General features: G+C 40.5%; 2 protein-coding genes across 2 annotated transcripts in view; one reads left to right on the top strand and one right to left on the bottom strand.

Annotated features, from left to right (window-relative positions):
- The window catches only part of UBAC2 (UBA domain containing 2), a 178,117-nt gene that overhangs the window by 131,244 nt on the left and 34,086 nt on the right, over positions 1-12,787 (bottom strand). The window lies entirely within an intron of this gene.
- Positions 4,165-8,595, top strand: GPR18 (G protein-coupled receptor 18). The gene is made up of 2 exons (XM_044250027.1): positions 4,165-4,418; positions 7,392-8,595. Exon 2 carries the CDS (start codon positions 7,425-7,427, stop codon positions 8,418-8,420), a length of 996 nt encoding a protein of 331 aa, XP_044105962.1. The 5' UTR covers positions 4,165-4,418; positions 7,392-7,424; the 3' UTR covers positions 8,421-8,595.

The following is a 12,787-nucleotide window of genomic DNA, read 5'->3' as shown; positions in this document are numbered from 1 at the left end:
CCCACTGAGCCACCCAGGCGCCCAAGAATCTTTACTATCTTTAAGGAACTCTACTTTCATTGCTGATTTAGATCTATTTTAACTAGAACTATAGATCGCTTTGGTTAATGTAGGCTCAATTTGTTTGCTGTGAGTGAAGTAACTGCTTGATTCTCTATATGCTTGTGAAGTTTTTCAGCTGTACAAAAATTGCCAAAGAAAAGGAATTTTGGAATTGCTAAATTTGTAATACAATTAAGGAAAGCAAGTAAAAAGGAGGTTCGTATCAACCTGGCCAAAGGACTGTAGCTATAAGGTGCTGACACTTTTTGTAAAAACAGATTTAGACAAATAGTACCTCCATCTTCTTTATCCAGAAAACACTACTCAATATAGATCCCACATTAAAAGTAAACAAAACACAAACACACACATGCATACACACAAAACAGAACAGTCTGTGGAGACAGAAGTTTGACAGAGAGAGGGGCAGGGCAACAAAGATTCTATAACCTCAAAGTGGGAAACCGTTTGGGTCACCGAACAGTAAGAGTCCAGCCCTACCCCCACCCTGGTTCGTGGCACTCCTCACTTCCCGCACAACCCTCTTCTTGGGGACAGGCGGGCTGTCTACCAACAACTCCAGCCTTCTGGGTTGATGGCCACCCTCACTGGAAGAAGCAAACATTAAGAACAGTGATCCCTTCCCCAAAACGCTTGGGTAAAGAATTACTAAGATCCCTGCCCCCTGCACGTGCGATGATAAAGAGAATATGTTAACAACAGGAAACAGAATCTATCTGTGGTTTGGACAAATATAACTGGGACTTACTGTATAAATCTATGAACTACATCCTTCCAAAGAATTATGAAATTGGCCTAACTAAACTATATTCACTCAAAAACTGGGCTCAAGTGCTAAAATAGAAATTCACTGACCTCTAAACCAGGATTCAAGAATGGAACGAAAGCAAATCATTTCACAAAGCGAAGGGAAATGAAGCCCTTGGGATATGTGAAGTCCTTCCTCTGCAAGGTAACCAATGTCTCTTTCCCTGTACTCCAAAGCAAGTGAGGAAAGTACAGCGGCATGAACAGTACCAGAATGAGAGAAGTTCTACTCTGAGAAAAAACGTCACTAAGCTCAAGTATTAAAAAAGCAAACTGGAGGGTCACCTGGGTAGTTCAGTGGGTTAAAGCCTTTGCCTTCAGCTCAGGTCATGATCCCAGGGTTCTGGGCTCGAGCCCCACATCTGGCTCTCTGCTCAGCGGGGAGCCTGCTTCCACCTCTCTCTCCATCTGCCTGCCTCTCTGCCTACTTGTGATCTTTGCCGGTCAAATAAATAAATAAAATCTTAAAAAAAAAAAAAAAAGCAAACTAGACACTGTAAGAGCTTTTACTTCTTGATCCATTGTTTACTCACTGCCAAATGGTTCAGGGGAATTCTTCTCACTGTCATTCTTTTTTACAACCAACATAAAGGTGTGGAGGACCAGGGACACAGGGAACAGTGAGAAGCACCACAGGGCTCATGGAGAGGAGAAGAGGGTCATTGCCCTGAGCCTGAGTGTCTACACTGGCCTGGTGATTGGCAGGTCCCCTCCCTTAGGAGGGTCAGAGCATCCCTGATGCTGTTACCCGGCTCAACAATCTAGCCGCGGCTCCCTCGACCCTCTGCTTCTTCACCTGCATTTTCAGTCACGCATCCCACCAATATTTGTTAAATGCTTGCTACACACACACACACACACACACACACACACACCCCACAGGCCAATCTGTGGAGGAGAACAGGGTAGGACATAGTCCACAATAATACACAGGCCGCCACGGGGACAAGAACCAAGTGCCAAGGAACCTTACAGGGAGAATAACCAACCCGGCTCCACAGGCCAGGGAAGGTTTCCTGGAAATGGCAGCATGGGAACTAAGACCCCAGGACACACAGCCACTGGCCAAGCCAAGAGATGTTACCGTTGGTGGGACAGCACACAGAAGGCAGGGAAGAGCCAATGCAGAAGGTCCCACGGGGGTAAAACGGAAAGACGTTGAGAAACAAGAGCTGACCTACCCTCAAGCTGCTCGTCTGTGTCTCTCTGCAAGACTGGCAAGTCAGAAGAAACCAATTTCCCTGTTTTCCATAAAGGAGTCTGATCTTAATGAGCTACACGCCATCACTGCACCAGTTGATTTTAGCAGCAAAGAGAGCATTAATCAACACTTAATGAAAAAAAAAAAACCAACTTGTGACAGGGTATATGAAATTAAGGCGATGGAAAGACTGGATCTGCAGTTAATAGGCTCCTCCTCCAGCTGAAATAGCAAACTCCGGAACTGCACACGAAGCAGAAACCCATGCGTAAAACCCGATGAATGTAAAGGAGCGAGGAATGAGTCCTGTCTGGTGAATCTGCCAACACGGTCACCTCGTAACAAGCTGATTCCAGCAGCCCGGGGTGGAGGGGGAGACCTGGGAGAGGCGTGGCTGTGGGTCTGAGTTCCTCAGCAAGGGACTGGCCCTCCTGGGCTTTGCATCCCTGTCCACACAAGAAGGAGTTGCTTAGGTTGCTGTCAATGCTTCTAAAACCCATTACTACAATGATGACAGGTTATCATAGTCAAAAGTACTTAATCCCCAGGGTGCCTGGGTGGCTCGGTGGGTTAAAGCCTCTGCCTTCAGCTCAGGTCATGGTCTCAGGGTCCTGGGATGGAGCCCCACATTGGGCTCCCTGCTCAGCGGGAAGCCTGCTTCCCCCTCTCTTTCTGCCTGCCTCTCTGCCTATTAAAAAAAAAAAAAAAAAAAAGTACTTGGGCACCTGGGTGGCTCAGTGGGTTAAACCCTCTGCCTTCAGCTCAGGTCATGATCCCAGGGTCCTGGGATCCAGCCCCACACTGGGCTCTCTGCTCAGCAGGGAGCCTGCTTCCCCCACTCTCTCTGCCTGCCTCTCTGCCTACTTGTGATCTCTGTCAAATAAATAAATAAAATCTTTTAAAAAAAAAAGTACTTACTCCCCGAAGGCAAGAATTTAAATAACTTTATAAGTCACAGGCTTACTATGGTTTTATCCATAAAAAAAGAACATGGACAAAAAGAACATGAGCCCTCAAGCTGTCTTAAATTCAAAAAGCAAATAGTGAAGTTCATGTACCCTTAAAAAGTTGACAAATCATGCATCACCAAAAATAAAGATAAGTAAAATTTTAATACAAGCAAATGAGATAATTTTTTTTTTTAAGAAAACAGAAAGTAAAAAATTTAATGTAATGAGGCAGGCGATGACGGGTTGCTCACTTCCCTTCCCATTGGTTTCACTTCCCTTTCGAGGTTAAAATACTCCCAACATGCAAACTATTCCACGGAAGAATTCCAGTCCTTTCATAGCAATCTGCAGAGATGTTTACACAAAAGGGATTATCATGTGTCAGAAAAGGATAGAATGCATTGGGGGATTAAAAAACAAAGTAGGGGGTACCTGGGTGGCTCAAGGCGGTTAAGAATCTGACTCTTTATTTCCACTTGGGTCATGATCTCAGGTCGCGAGATCAAGCCCTGTGCTTAGGGGAGAATCTGCTAGAGATTCTTTCTCCTTCTCCTTCTGCCCCTCCTGCCCACCCACCTCCCACTCACTACTCTTGGGGGAGAAAAAAAAAAAAGCAAACCAAAGTGCATAAATGCATATGCAAGACAGAAGCAAATAACCGAGAAACCCAATTTTAAACACTCAGAAATATCTTAACAATAAAAGTGGGTATTTTAGGATTTTAGGAACTTTGTGGTGAAGGGTTAACTCTGTTTCAGAGTTAACAAAGTTAACAAAGTGCCAGGCACTATGTTAAGAACATGGGATTTTTCTGATTTAGGGTCACAATCCTACCAGATGAGTATTAGTTCTACTTCAACTGTATAGAGACTAAGTAGGAACAGAGACTCAGTGGGGTTAAGTAACTAGACCAAGTCACACAGCTTAAAAAGTGAAGAAGCTATACTATGAATCCCATCCTAATCAACATCAAATCTCATTCTCCCTTTCAGCATCAAAGTAAACGACCTGAATACATTTTCCTATTTTTGTCTGATTCTCTTAACTATATGCCCTCCTTTCAGGAGGGGTTTATGCTAATCATGACTTCATAAACAAATCATTTGTGAGAGAAACCACATCCAGGGTAAAGTCATAAGTTGAAAAAGCCTTACTTGAGAGAGTACTTCCTGAAAGAGACAAACCGACAATTACAGCCGAGTGGATACCAACTCCTCTGCCAAGTGTTACGTTTGAAACAACTTTGTAAATGAAAAGAAGACCTCAGACAAAAGAAATACTACATTTCTTAAATATACCATTTTTAGAAAGAGCTATTTTAACACAAGATACTTTTTTATCTACCTGGATATGAAGAAATATGTTCCTCTCTAACACAGCCATTTGATGGACAGGAGGTAAGTAGCATTTAGTTAATTTCATCACAGATTATCACCAAGTAATGCTATACTTAAGAGGTACAAACTTCCAGTTGTAAGTAAGGATGGGGATGAAAAGCACAGAATGGGAAAAGTGGACAATATTCTGATAACTTTGTATGTAACAGAAAAAAAAGTAGTGCTATACTTCCTAAGTTTCAAAATAATTTGTTTTAATAATATATTACTGACACTATGCTAGCAAAGGACCTTGAAATGGGTTATGCTGTCATCTTTCTGCACTATTAATGGGATTTTAAATTTATTTACAACATTGTTTTACATTAACAGTAACTGTAATTTTTTTCAACTTAAGGAAAATGCTATGATAAATCATAAGCATATTTAGGAGTCTTTGTCACTTGGTTTCAATTACACTGTTTCACAAGATGTACTTAAATGCTTTCCCCTGGCCCCCCGCCAAAAAAAAAAAAAAAAAAGGACTATGGGGAGCCTGGTTGGCTCAGTCAGTTAAGCACCTGACCCTTGATTTCAGCTCAGGTCATGATCTCAGGGTCTTGAGATCAAGTCCCATATCATGCATAGTCTGCTGGAGATTCTCTCTCTTTTTCCCTCTGCCCTTCCCCACTCCCCCCAATAAATAAATCTTAAAAAAAAAAAAGGACTATAGTTACTGAATCTAAAGTTTTTAGAACTCTGACTTGAAAGCCAATCACTCTTTAATAATTATCCAAAAATGTATCTGTGTGTACAACAGCACAACCTGTCTGGAAATGCCTTTAAAACATGCATCACATATATTCTGTCAACCTTTAGCAAATGAATACAAGTGTTAGTGACATAAAAGCAGCCTGAGCCCAATGGAGGTTAAAAGATTTACTCAGAAAGTGTTTTTGGGGCACCTGGGTGGCTCAGTGGGTTAAAGCCTCTGCCTTCGGCTCAGGTCATGATCTCAGGGTCCTGGGATCTAGCCCTGCATCGGGCTCTCTGCTCAACAGGGAGCCTGGCTCCCCCTCTCTCTGCCTGCCTCTCTGCCTACTTGTGATCTTTGTCAAATAAATAAAATCTTAAAAAAAAAAAAAAAGTGTTTGTAACTATGAAATTTACAGGCCAAATTCAGGGATAAGTTTGGGGGAAGGGAGTCCAGAAACAATATCAAGAGAAAAAAACATACAAAATTTCATTTTTATTAGAACTGCTACTAATGAAAAATTCAATGAAAATTTGGGTCAAGTCTCCAAAACTATTTTATGTGTAACACAGGTGATTTAATTTTTCTATGTACTACTTTACTCATTTGATAGGAATTAAAATTCTAGTCACACCAATATTTGGAAATTTTAATTAATACAGGTTATTAATATATAGAATTCTAATCCAAAATCATATCTAACCTAGATACTTGGCAAACCAGCTGTAGCCAAGAAGGAAGGAAAAAAGGGAGAAGGGGAGGGAATGGAAAAACAAACTTTCATCTTGTGTTTGTTCACAGCAATTGCTCAGATTCACTTTATGTATTTATTTTTGCTCAAATTAATTTTAAATTATCAATAGCCCATCATGCCACTAACCAGACTGCTGCTAATCACCCCCACAGTTCTCACTAAAGAGAGACTCAGGGCTGAATTAGAGACAGCCCACTCTGCCAAGTGACATTTCTGAAGGAAACTTTTCTTACACCTCCATGTTTCAAGGGGATACCACAAGATTCCATCTCTTTGTAAGCAAGGTTATTTTTAAAATCACTGTTGTTGACATTGCATCATGGGTGATGGAATCACTCTGAGGAGGGTCGATGATGTTTATAATCACAGCTAAACTCCTTTCCATTAGAAATGGACACTGTCTTTTTGGTGATGGGCATTAGTTTCTGCATACACCTAAAGTTACTGAGTTATTTCTAATTAATAACTAGTTATCTTTGATATTCCTCCTTGAAATTTAATTTGACGAGTAATACTTAAGTTTCTCTATCTAGGTAGAGTGAGGGCATGAGAGTTACTATACTAGCAATGTCCTCTTCTCAAGGTGTTGCTTTCTGTGCACACCACTGACATCCACTACTAGGACACTGGTAAACACCATCTGGAAGACAGCGTTAGGCACTTCAACTGTGCATTAAGAACTCATCTATTGTTGTAAGAGTCAAGTTCTTAATCTGTGGACCATGGCACAACACACTGCTGTTTCTAGACCTATGGTAATTGAGAAAGAACATAATACTATGAGAAAGTGTTTCCACTTAAAAATAAATAAGTTTAATAACTAACCAAGCAAATATTCATTGACAAACCAGAAAGTAGCTGCTGTGGGTCCCTCCTTCACTCATCCATCAACTTGGCAAACATTTACTTAATGAGAATTCCAATGGATGCAAGAAGCAGTGGGGATACAGTAGGCAAAAGGAAAAGTTCTTATTATCAAAAGAGGATTACTGTGAATTAACCAGTTATGTGGTTCCTTTATTAGTCTTCTAATATACATTTTATATACTAAAGCTATATTTAATGAGTAAAAATTCATTTTTCAGATATTACTAACAGGTTATAAAACATTTAAATAGAATAAAGATGAAAAAAAGTAGCAAACTATTTTGTAAGATTCAAAATTCAGAATGGCCTTCTCCCAATTAGTCCCAATAAAAAGATGTTTTCTATAAGAATAATTGCTACCCAATTCCATACTACAAGAAAAATCATTTAAAAAAATGTTATTATTTAGGGGGAAAGTGAGCAAAGAGAAAAAAAAAAAAAAAGAATAAACGTGCCAGTGCTTTATAACTCACCAGACCATTTTAATAGGTTAGTGCATGTTAGCAACAATACCTAGGAAATGTATTTCTTAATAAATAGTAAGACACATATGTTGACTCCACAATATAAAATACTCTTACATTTAAAATCCACTGACATGCCAAGTCAACTATGAGAGTGTTCAGCATTTATTTTTCAACAAAGGGTTTTATTCCTATTTTTGTTTACTATTTTGCAGTTTCTAAGTGCCATTGCCCTAACAAACTATAAGATGACCACTCCTCACAATCCAGCTCAACCTAGCCCTCCGAACGACTCACACCCAGAAGAATACAAGATCGCAGCCCTTGTCTTCTACAGCTGTATCTTCACAATCGGATTATTTGTTAATGCCACTGCCTTATGGGTTTTTAGCTGTACCACCAAGAAGAGAACCACTGTGACCATCTATATGATGAACGTAGCATTGTTGGATTTAATATTTATAATAAGCTTACCCTTTCGGATGTTTTATTATGCAAAAGGTGAATGGCCATTTGGAGAGTACTTCTGCCAGGTTCTTGGGGCTCTCACGGTGTTTTACCCAAGCATTGCTCTATGGCTTCTTGCTTTAATTAGTGCCGACAGATACATGGCCATTGTGCAGCCAAAATATGCCAAAGAACTTAAAAACACATGCAAAGCAGTGCTAGCATGCGTGGGAGTCTGGATAATGACCCTGACAACCACCATCCCACTTCTGCTGCTCTACGAAGACCCAGACAAAGCCTCCGCACCCCCGACCTGCCTGAAGATTTCTGACATCATCCACTTAAAAGCTATTAACATGTTAAACTTCACTCGACTGATATTTTTTTTCTTGATTCCCCTGTTCATCATGATTGGGTGCTACTCAGTCATCATTCATAGTCTCCTCCACGGGAAGACATCTAAGCTGAAACCCAAAGTCAAGGAGAAGTCTATAAGAATCATCATCACACTCATGGTACAAGTGATCGTCTGCTTCATGCCTTTCCACATCTGTTTTGCTTTCCTGATGTTGGAAGGGGAGGAGAACAGTTACAGTCCCTGGGGAGCCTTCACCACCTTCCTCATGAACCTCAGCACCTGTCTGGATGTGATTCTCTACTACATTGTTTCAAAACAATTTCAGGCTCGCGTCATCAGCGTCATGCTCTACCGCAACTACCTTCGGAGCGTGCGCAGAAAAAGCTTCCGCTCAGGTAGTTTACGGTCACTAAGCAACATAAACAGTGAAATGCTTTGAACGATAAGCAGGGTTTTGTCTTTAGATTCTTTATATTCACTTTACTAACTACCCTAAGGTCAGTGGATATTCTGTATATTACCAAGTCCCTTCTCGCCTGAAAAAACCAAACCTAAAAACACTTTTGTGGGATCTATTGTGTGACAACATAATTAAATATTATTAAGTATTCTAATGAATTCATTATTTTTTTCAAAGATTTTTATTTATTTATTTAACAGACAGAAATCACAAGCAGGCAGAGAGGCAGGCAGAGAGAGAGGAGGAAGCAGGTTCCCTGCTGAGCAGAGAGCCCGATGCAGCGCTCCGTCCCAGGACCTTGAGATCATGACCCAAGCCAAAGGCAGAGGCTTAACCCACTGAGCCACCCAGGCGCCCCTGAATTCATTATTTTTATTTTCAAAACTTGTATGAAACATATTTGTGAGTTACTGAGAGAAAAATATGCAATTTGTATTTCACAATCAAGCCTTATCTAAATACATAGTTGACAACTTTTTGGATTTAATTCTATGTGCAAGTAAGTCGGATGTCAATCAAGTCAGTAGGCCAAAAAAAAAAAAAATCCACTTACTGTTCAAAATAGTTTAAATTATTAAATTATAATTTGATTAAGCCAAAACCAATTATAATTTGATTAAGCCAAAACCAAAGCTCCCTTTGGTTTAATTTACACTCAGGATTGACAGTCTGAATCTCACAATAGTTTGTCTTCTAAACACCAAACTTCCAAGATTCCTACACAAACAACTATATTCAACCCATCACCGTTACTTGCCACCAACCAAAATTAGCAGGAGCCATCACCTCAAGGGGCCTGCAAAGGCAATCTCCATTAGCCCTCCCCTACTTGGAATTCAATTTTTTTTTGGGGGGGGGGGTGGGAAACAGACTATAGTCATTCAATAAACACCGAGAGCCTACCGTGCACCAGACTCTACTTACAACCAATGCAAGAGACCTAATCCCAGACCCTATTTCTGCCCAATAACCCAAGTTCATTTCTCCGACACAAAGTTTCTGCTGTTAGGTAAAATATATTTCTCCAGTATAAACAGATTGCTCTTCGTATTGACTAAACATCACATTACAAGAAGACGATTTTTTTCCTAGGCCATATATCACAGTGTAACAGCACTAGCCAGGGACCTTGGATTCTTCCCCCAGCCTTGCCATTTAATTTCCCCTAATGAAGTAACAAACCAAGTAACTTCCCTATTTAAAAAGAAAAGAAAGTAAACTGTAATCTGTAAAGCACACAGTATTCTAAATATTTTGGAAATTAGTCTACCATAACTTCCTCCCTGCTAAATCACTTTCATTACTCTTAACATGATCACCTCCTAATGGGACTAAGAATCAAATAAATGCATTAGTTAGAAATGGATTTCTATAATTAACATGGGTAAATTCACATTCTTAGGGGAAAAAAAAGGAAGGAGCCTAATCATAAAATAGTGTTTTAATACTAGAAGATCTCTTAGATGACCTTCTAGTCTAACTTGTCTGTTTTACATATAAAGGAACTAAAATCCAATGAGGTTACGTAACTTGCTCAGTTGAAGAACCAGGAGTAGAGGGACGCCTGGGTGGCTCAGTTGGTTGGACGACTGCCTTCGGCTCAGGGCGTGATCCTGGAGTCCCGGGATCGAGTCCCGCATCAGGCTCCCAGCTCCATGGGGAGTCTGCTTCACTCTCTGACCTTCTCCTCGCTCGTGCTCTCTCTCACTGTCTCTCTCTCTCTCAAATAAATAAATAAAATCTTTAAAAAAAAAAAAAAAAAAAAAAAAAGAACCAGGAGTAGAAACCAAGTTCCTGTTATGTCAACCACCAATTCTCAATAATAAAAAGCAAACAAGTTCACAGAACATAAACATTCTCAGACCTACAGAAGATAAAGGCGTCAAGGTGGTACTGAGACGCAGTTTCTCCACAAAAAGAAAACTACTTGAAGTTTTTAGTTTGAATAGTCAAGTGAGCAAGATACTTTAGCAAATACCTTTTAAACAAATAATTATTTCTGAAACATGGGAAATAACTTATATTTGATACGGTTTAGTCTACTCTTATGTACTTTATTATTTCATTATTTTTATTTTTAAAAGATTTTATTTTTAAATTCAGCCAGTATGGGGCTTGAACTCACAACTCTGAGATCCAGAGCTGCATGCACCACTGACTAAGCCAGCCAGGAGCCCCTTGGGTAATCTATTAAATGGCAAGTTCTCTGTAATGGCTTTTCTTGGTGAAAAGAACTTAATTTGGGAGCACAAAATCCAAAAAAAACTTTACTGACACAAGTGAAAATATATGTTAAGGTTCTCACAGTAAAACTATAGATAATCTAAAGCACAATTTAAAAATAATTTTATTGAGCTATAATCAGATGCATTTTAATAAGATGTGTGAAAATTCAAAATTCCACTTATTCTGGAGAGTTCTGATTCTGAAAAACAATATAACAACCATACGTAAATACTAACAACTAAAAAATAATAGGTATTTAAGGACAGTTGTGTAATTGGAATGGGTGTCTAGAAGCACCTAATATACCTTGCTTTTAATGGTGTTATCTTTACTTTCAAAACATAATGGTCACATTTTCTGAATTTCAAACAACAGTCTTGAGAATCTATCAGATGCTACATATCATTTCTATGCAGGACACTATAAACGAAATGAACAGGCCTATGGTTCAAAGACCTTACCTTACAGTCTTATGTGGCTACACTTGCAATCAAGGCTATCCAGTCAACACTACAGAATGTAAGGCAATGAGCACATAAAGTGAAACTAGTTCTCCCTCAAACAGCCAGGAAGATGGCATGGAAAGCCCAGGTAATAATTACAATGACAATGTAATAAATGCTAGGGATCTTAATAAATTTGCTGGAATGCACATAAAAGGGCAATTACTCCTCCCAAGGGCGACAGGGTGCAGAAAGAAAACCAAGGAGGCATGAGAATACAAATACATAGCATGCTAAGAGAGCTGAATGGCCGATGGAGTAACTTGAAACACTGGACTGGGGCCAGATTATGGGGGCTCTGATGGGAAAGAAGAAAACCAGTATGAGGGGTTGGGGTTGTCACCACTAGAATGTTTGCATGAAAGAGCTCACTTAATTCTTTCCACTGCCTGGGAAGGAGAGAGTACTGACTCTCAGTTCACATATCAGATAAACTGAGCTGAGCAAGGGAACTTGAGAGAAGTAACTTGCTCAAGATTTTACACAAGGAGTAAGTAGGAGAGCTGCGATGTCCAGTCCGGCACATCTGACGGCAAAGCCTCTGCGTTCCCACTATTCCAGACGTCTCTGCTGCCGTCTTGAATGAGGTTGATTTTACTTCGAAGGAAGTGAGGATTTAAAAGATTTTAAAAGGAAGACTGGCACGGCTGAACTTGCGTTTTGGAAGAATAACTTCTAACCACATTGCATGGGATGCTTTGAAGTGGACAGGAAGACTAGTTAGAGAAATACTGGAACAACCTTGGCAGGGAAAGATCGGAGTTTAGGGGCGCCTGGGGGGCTCAGTCGGGCAAGCGTCTGCCTTCGGCTCAAGCATGATATCGGGGTCCTGGGATTGAGCCTGGTGTCAGGCTCCCTGCTCAGCGGTGAGTCTGCTTTTCCCTCTCCCTTTGCCCTTCCCCCCATTTGTGCTCTAGCGCGCACTCGCTCTCTCTCTCTCTCTCTCTCAAATAAATAAATAACATCTTAGAGTTTAGACTGACCTGACAGCAGGAGTAGAGAAGATGGGGTGAATGAATGATTTACACAAGACTTCAAACAAACAGGACCTGGTGTGGAGGATGAAGAAAGGATGAGCGAAGAGGAAGGATGAGAAAAGAAGAAGACTGGATGACCAGGCGGATGGAAATGCCATTGATGGAGATGGGAGCCCAGCAGAGGAGGAGACCAGAAGAGATGAGAGCTCAGAACACGATCCATTTTCTCTGAGTCTTAGGAGTCACTAGGAGACGTAGCTCTAGCGAGATCAGGAGAGTAAAATGGGCAGCAACTAGAGAGCTGGGAAGCAAAAGATGTTAACTGTCGCTGAAGCCATGGGAGGACAAGGAAGCACAGAGGGAGCCTGAGGAAGGCTGAGCTGCGCACAGTGAACAAGATTAAAAAGCACGAGGGGAGAGCAGTGTGCTGGGGCTTCAGGGAGCGGGTCAGTTCGTGAAATAATGGGAGCCCAAAGCATTTATGAGCCACTGAAAGGTCAAATAAAACAACTGAAAATAAGCCATTGGCTTTAAAAATTAGTTGGCTGCTGGTGACATTTATAAGACAAGTTTTAACAATAGTGAGGTAAAAAAAGAAAAGAGAAAGAACTAAACAGAAATGAAGAATTGTAGAGTGCAA

This window comes from Neovison vison, chromosome 5 (genome assembly GCF_020171115.1).
Source record: "Neovison vison isolate M4711 chromosome 5, ASM_NN_V1, whole genome shotgun sequence".
In the NCBI taxonomy this organism is placed as follows: domain Eukaryota; kingdom Metazoa; phylum Chordata; class Mammalia; order Carnivora; family Mustelidae; genus Neogale; species Neogale vison.
Note: the sequence above shows the minus strand (reverse complement) of the source record. Positions and strands in the feature narration are given on the sequence as shown.

What these genes read in the sequence shown, in the direction of transcription:
- GPR18 (XM_044250027.1), top strand. Translation starts at nt 7,425, where the DNA reads ATGACCACTCCTCACAATCCAGCTCAACCTAGCCCTCCGAACGACTCA.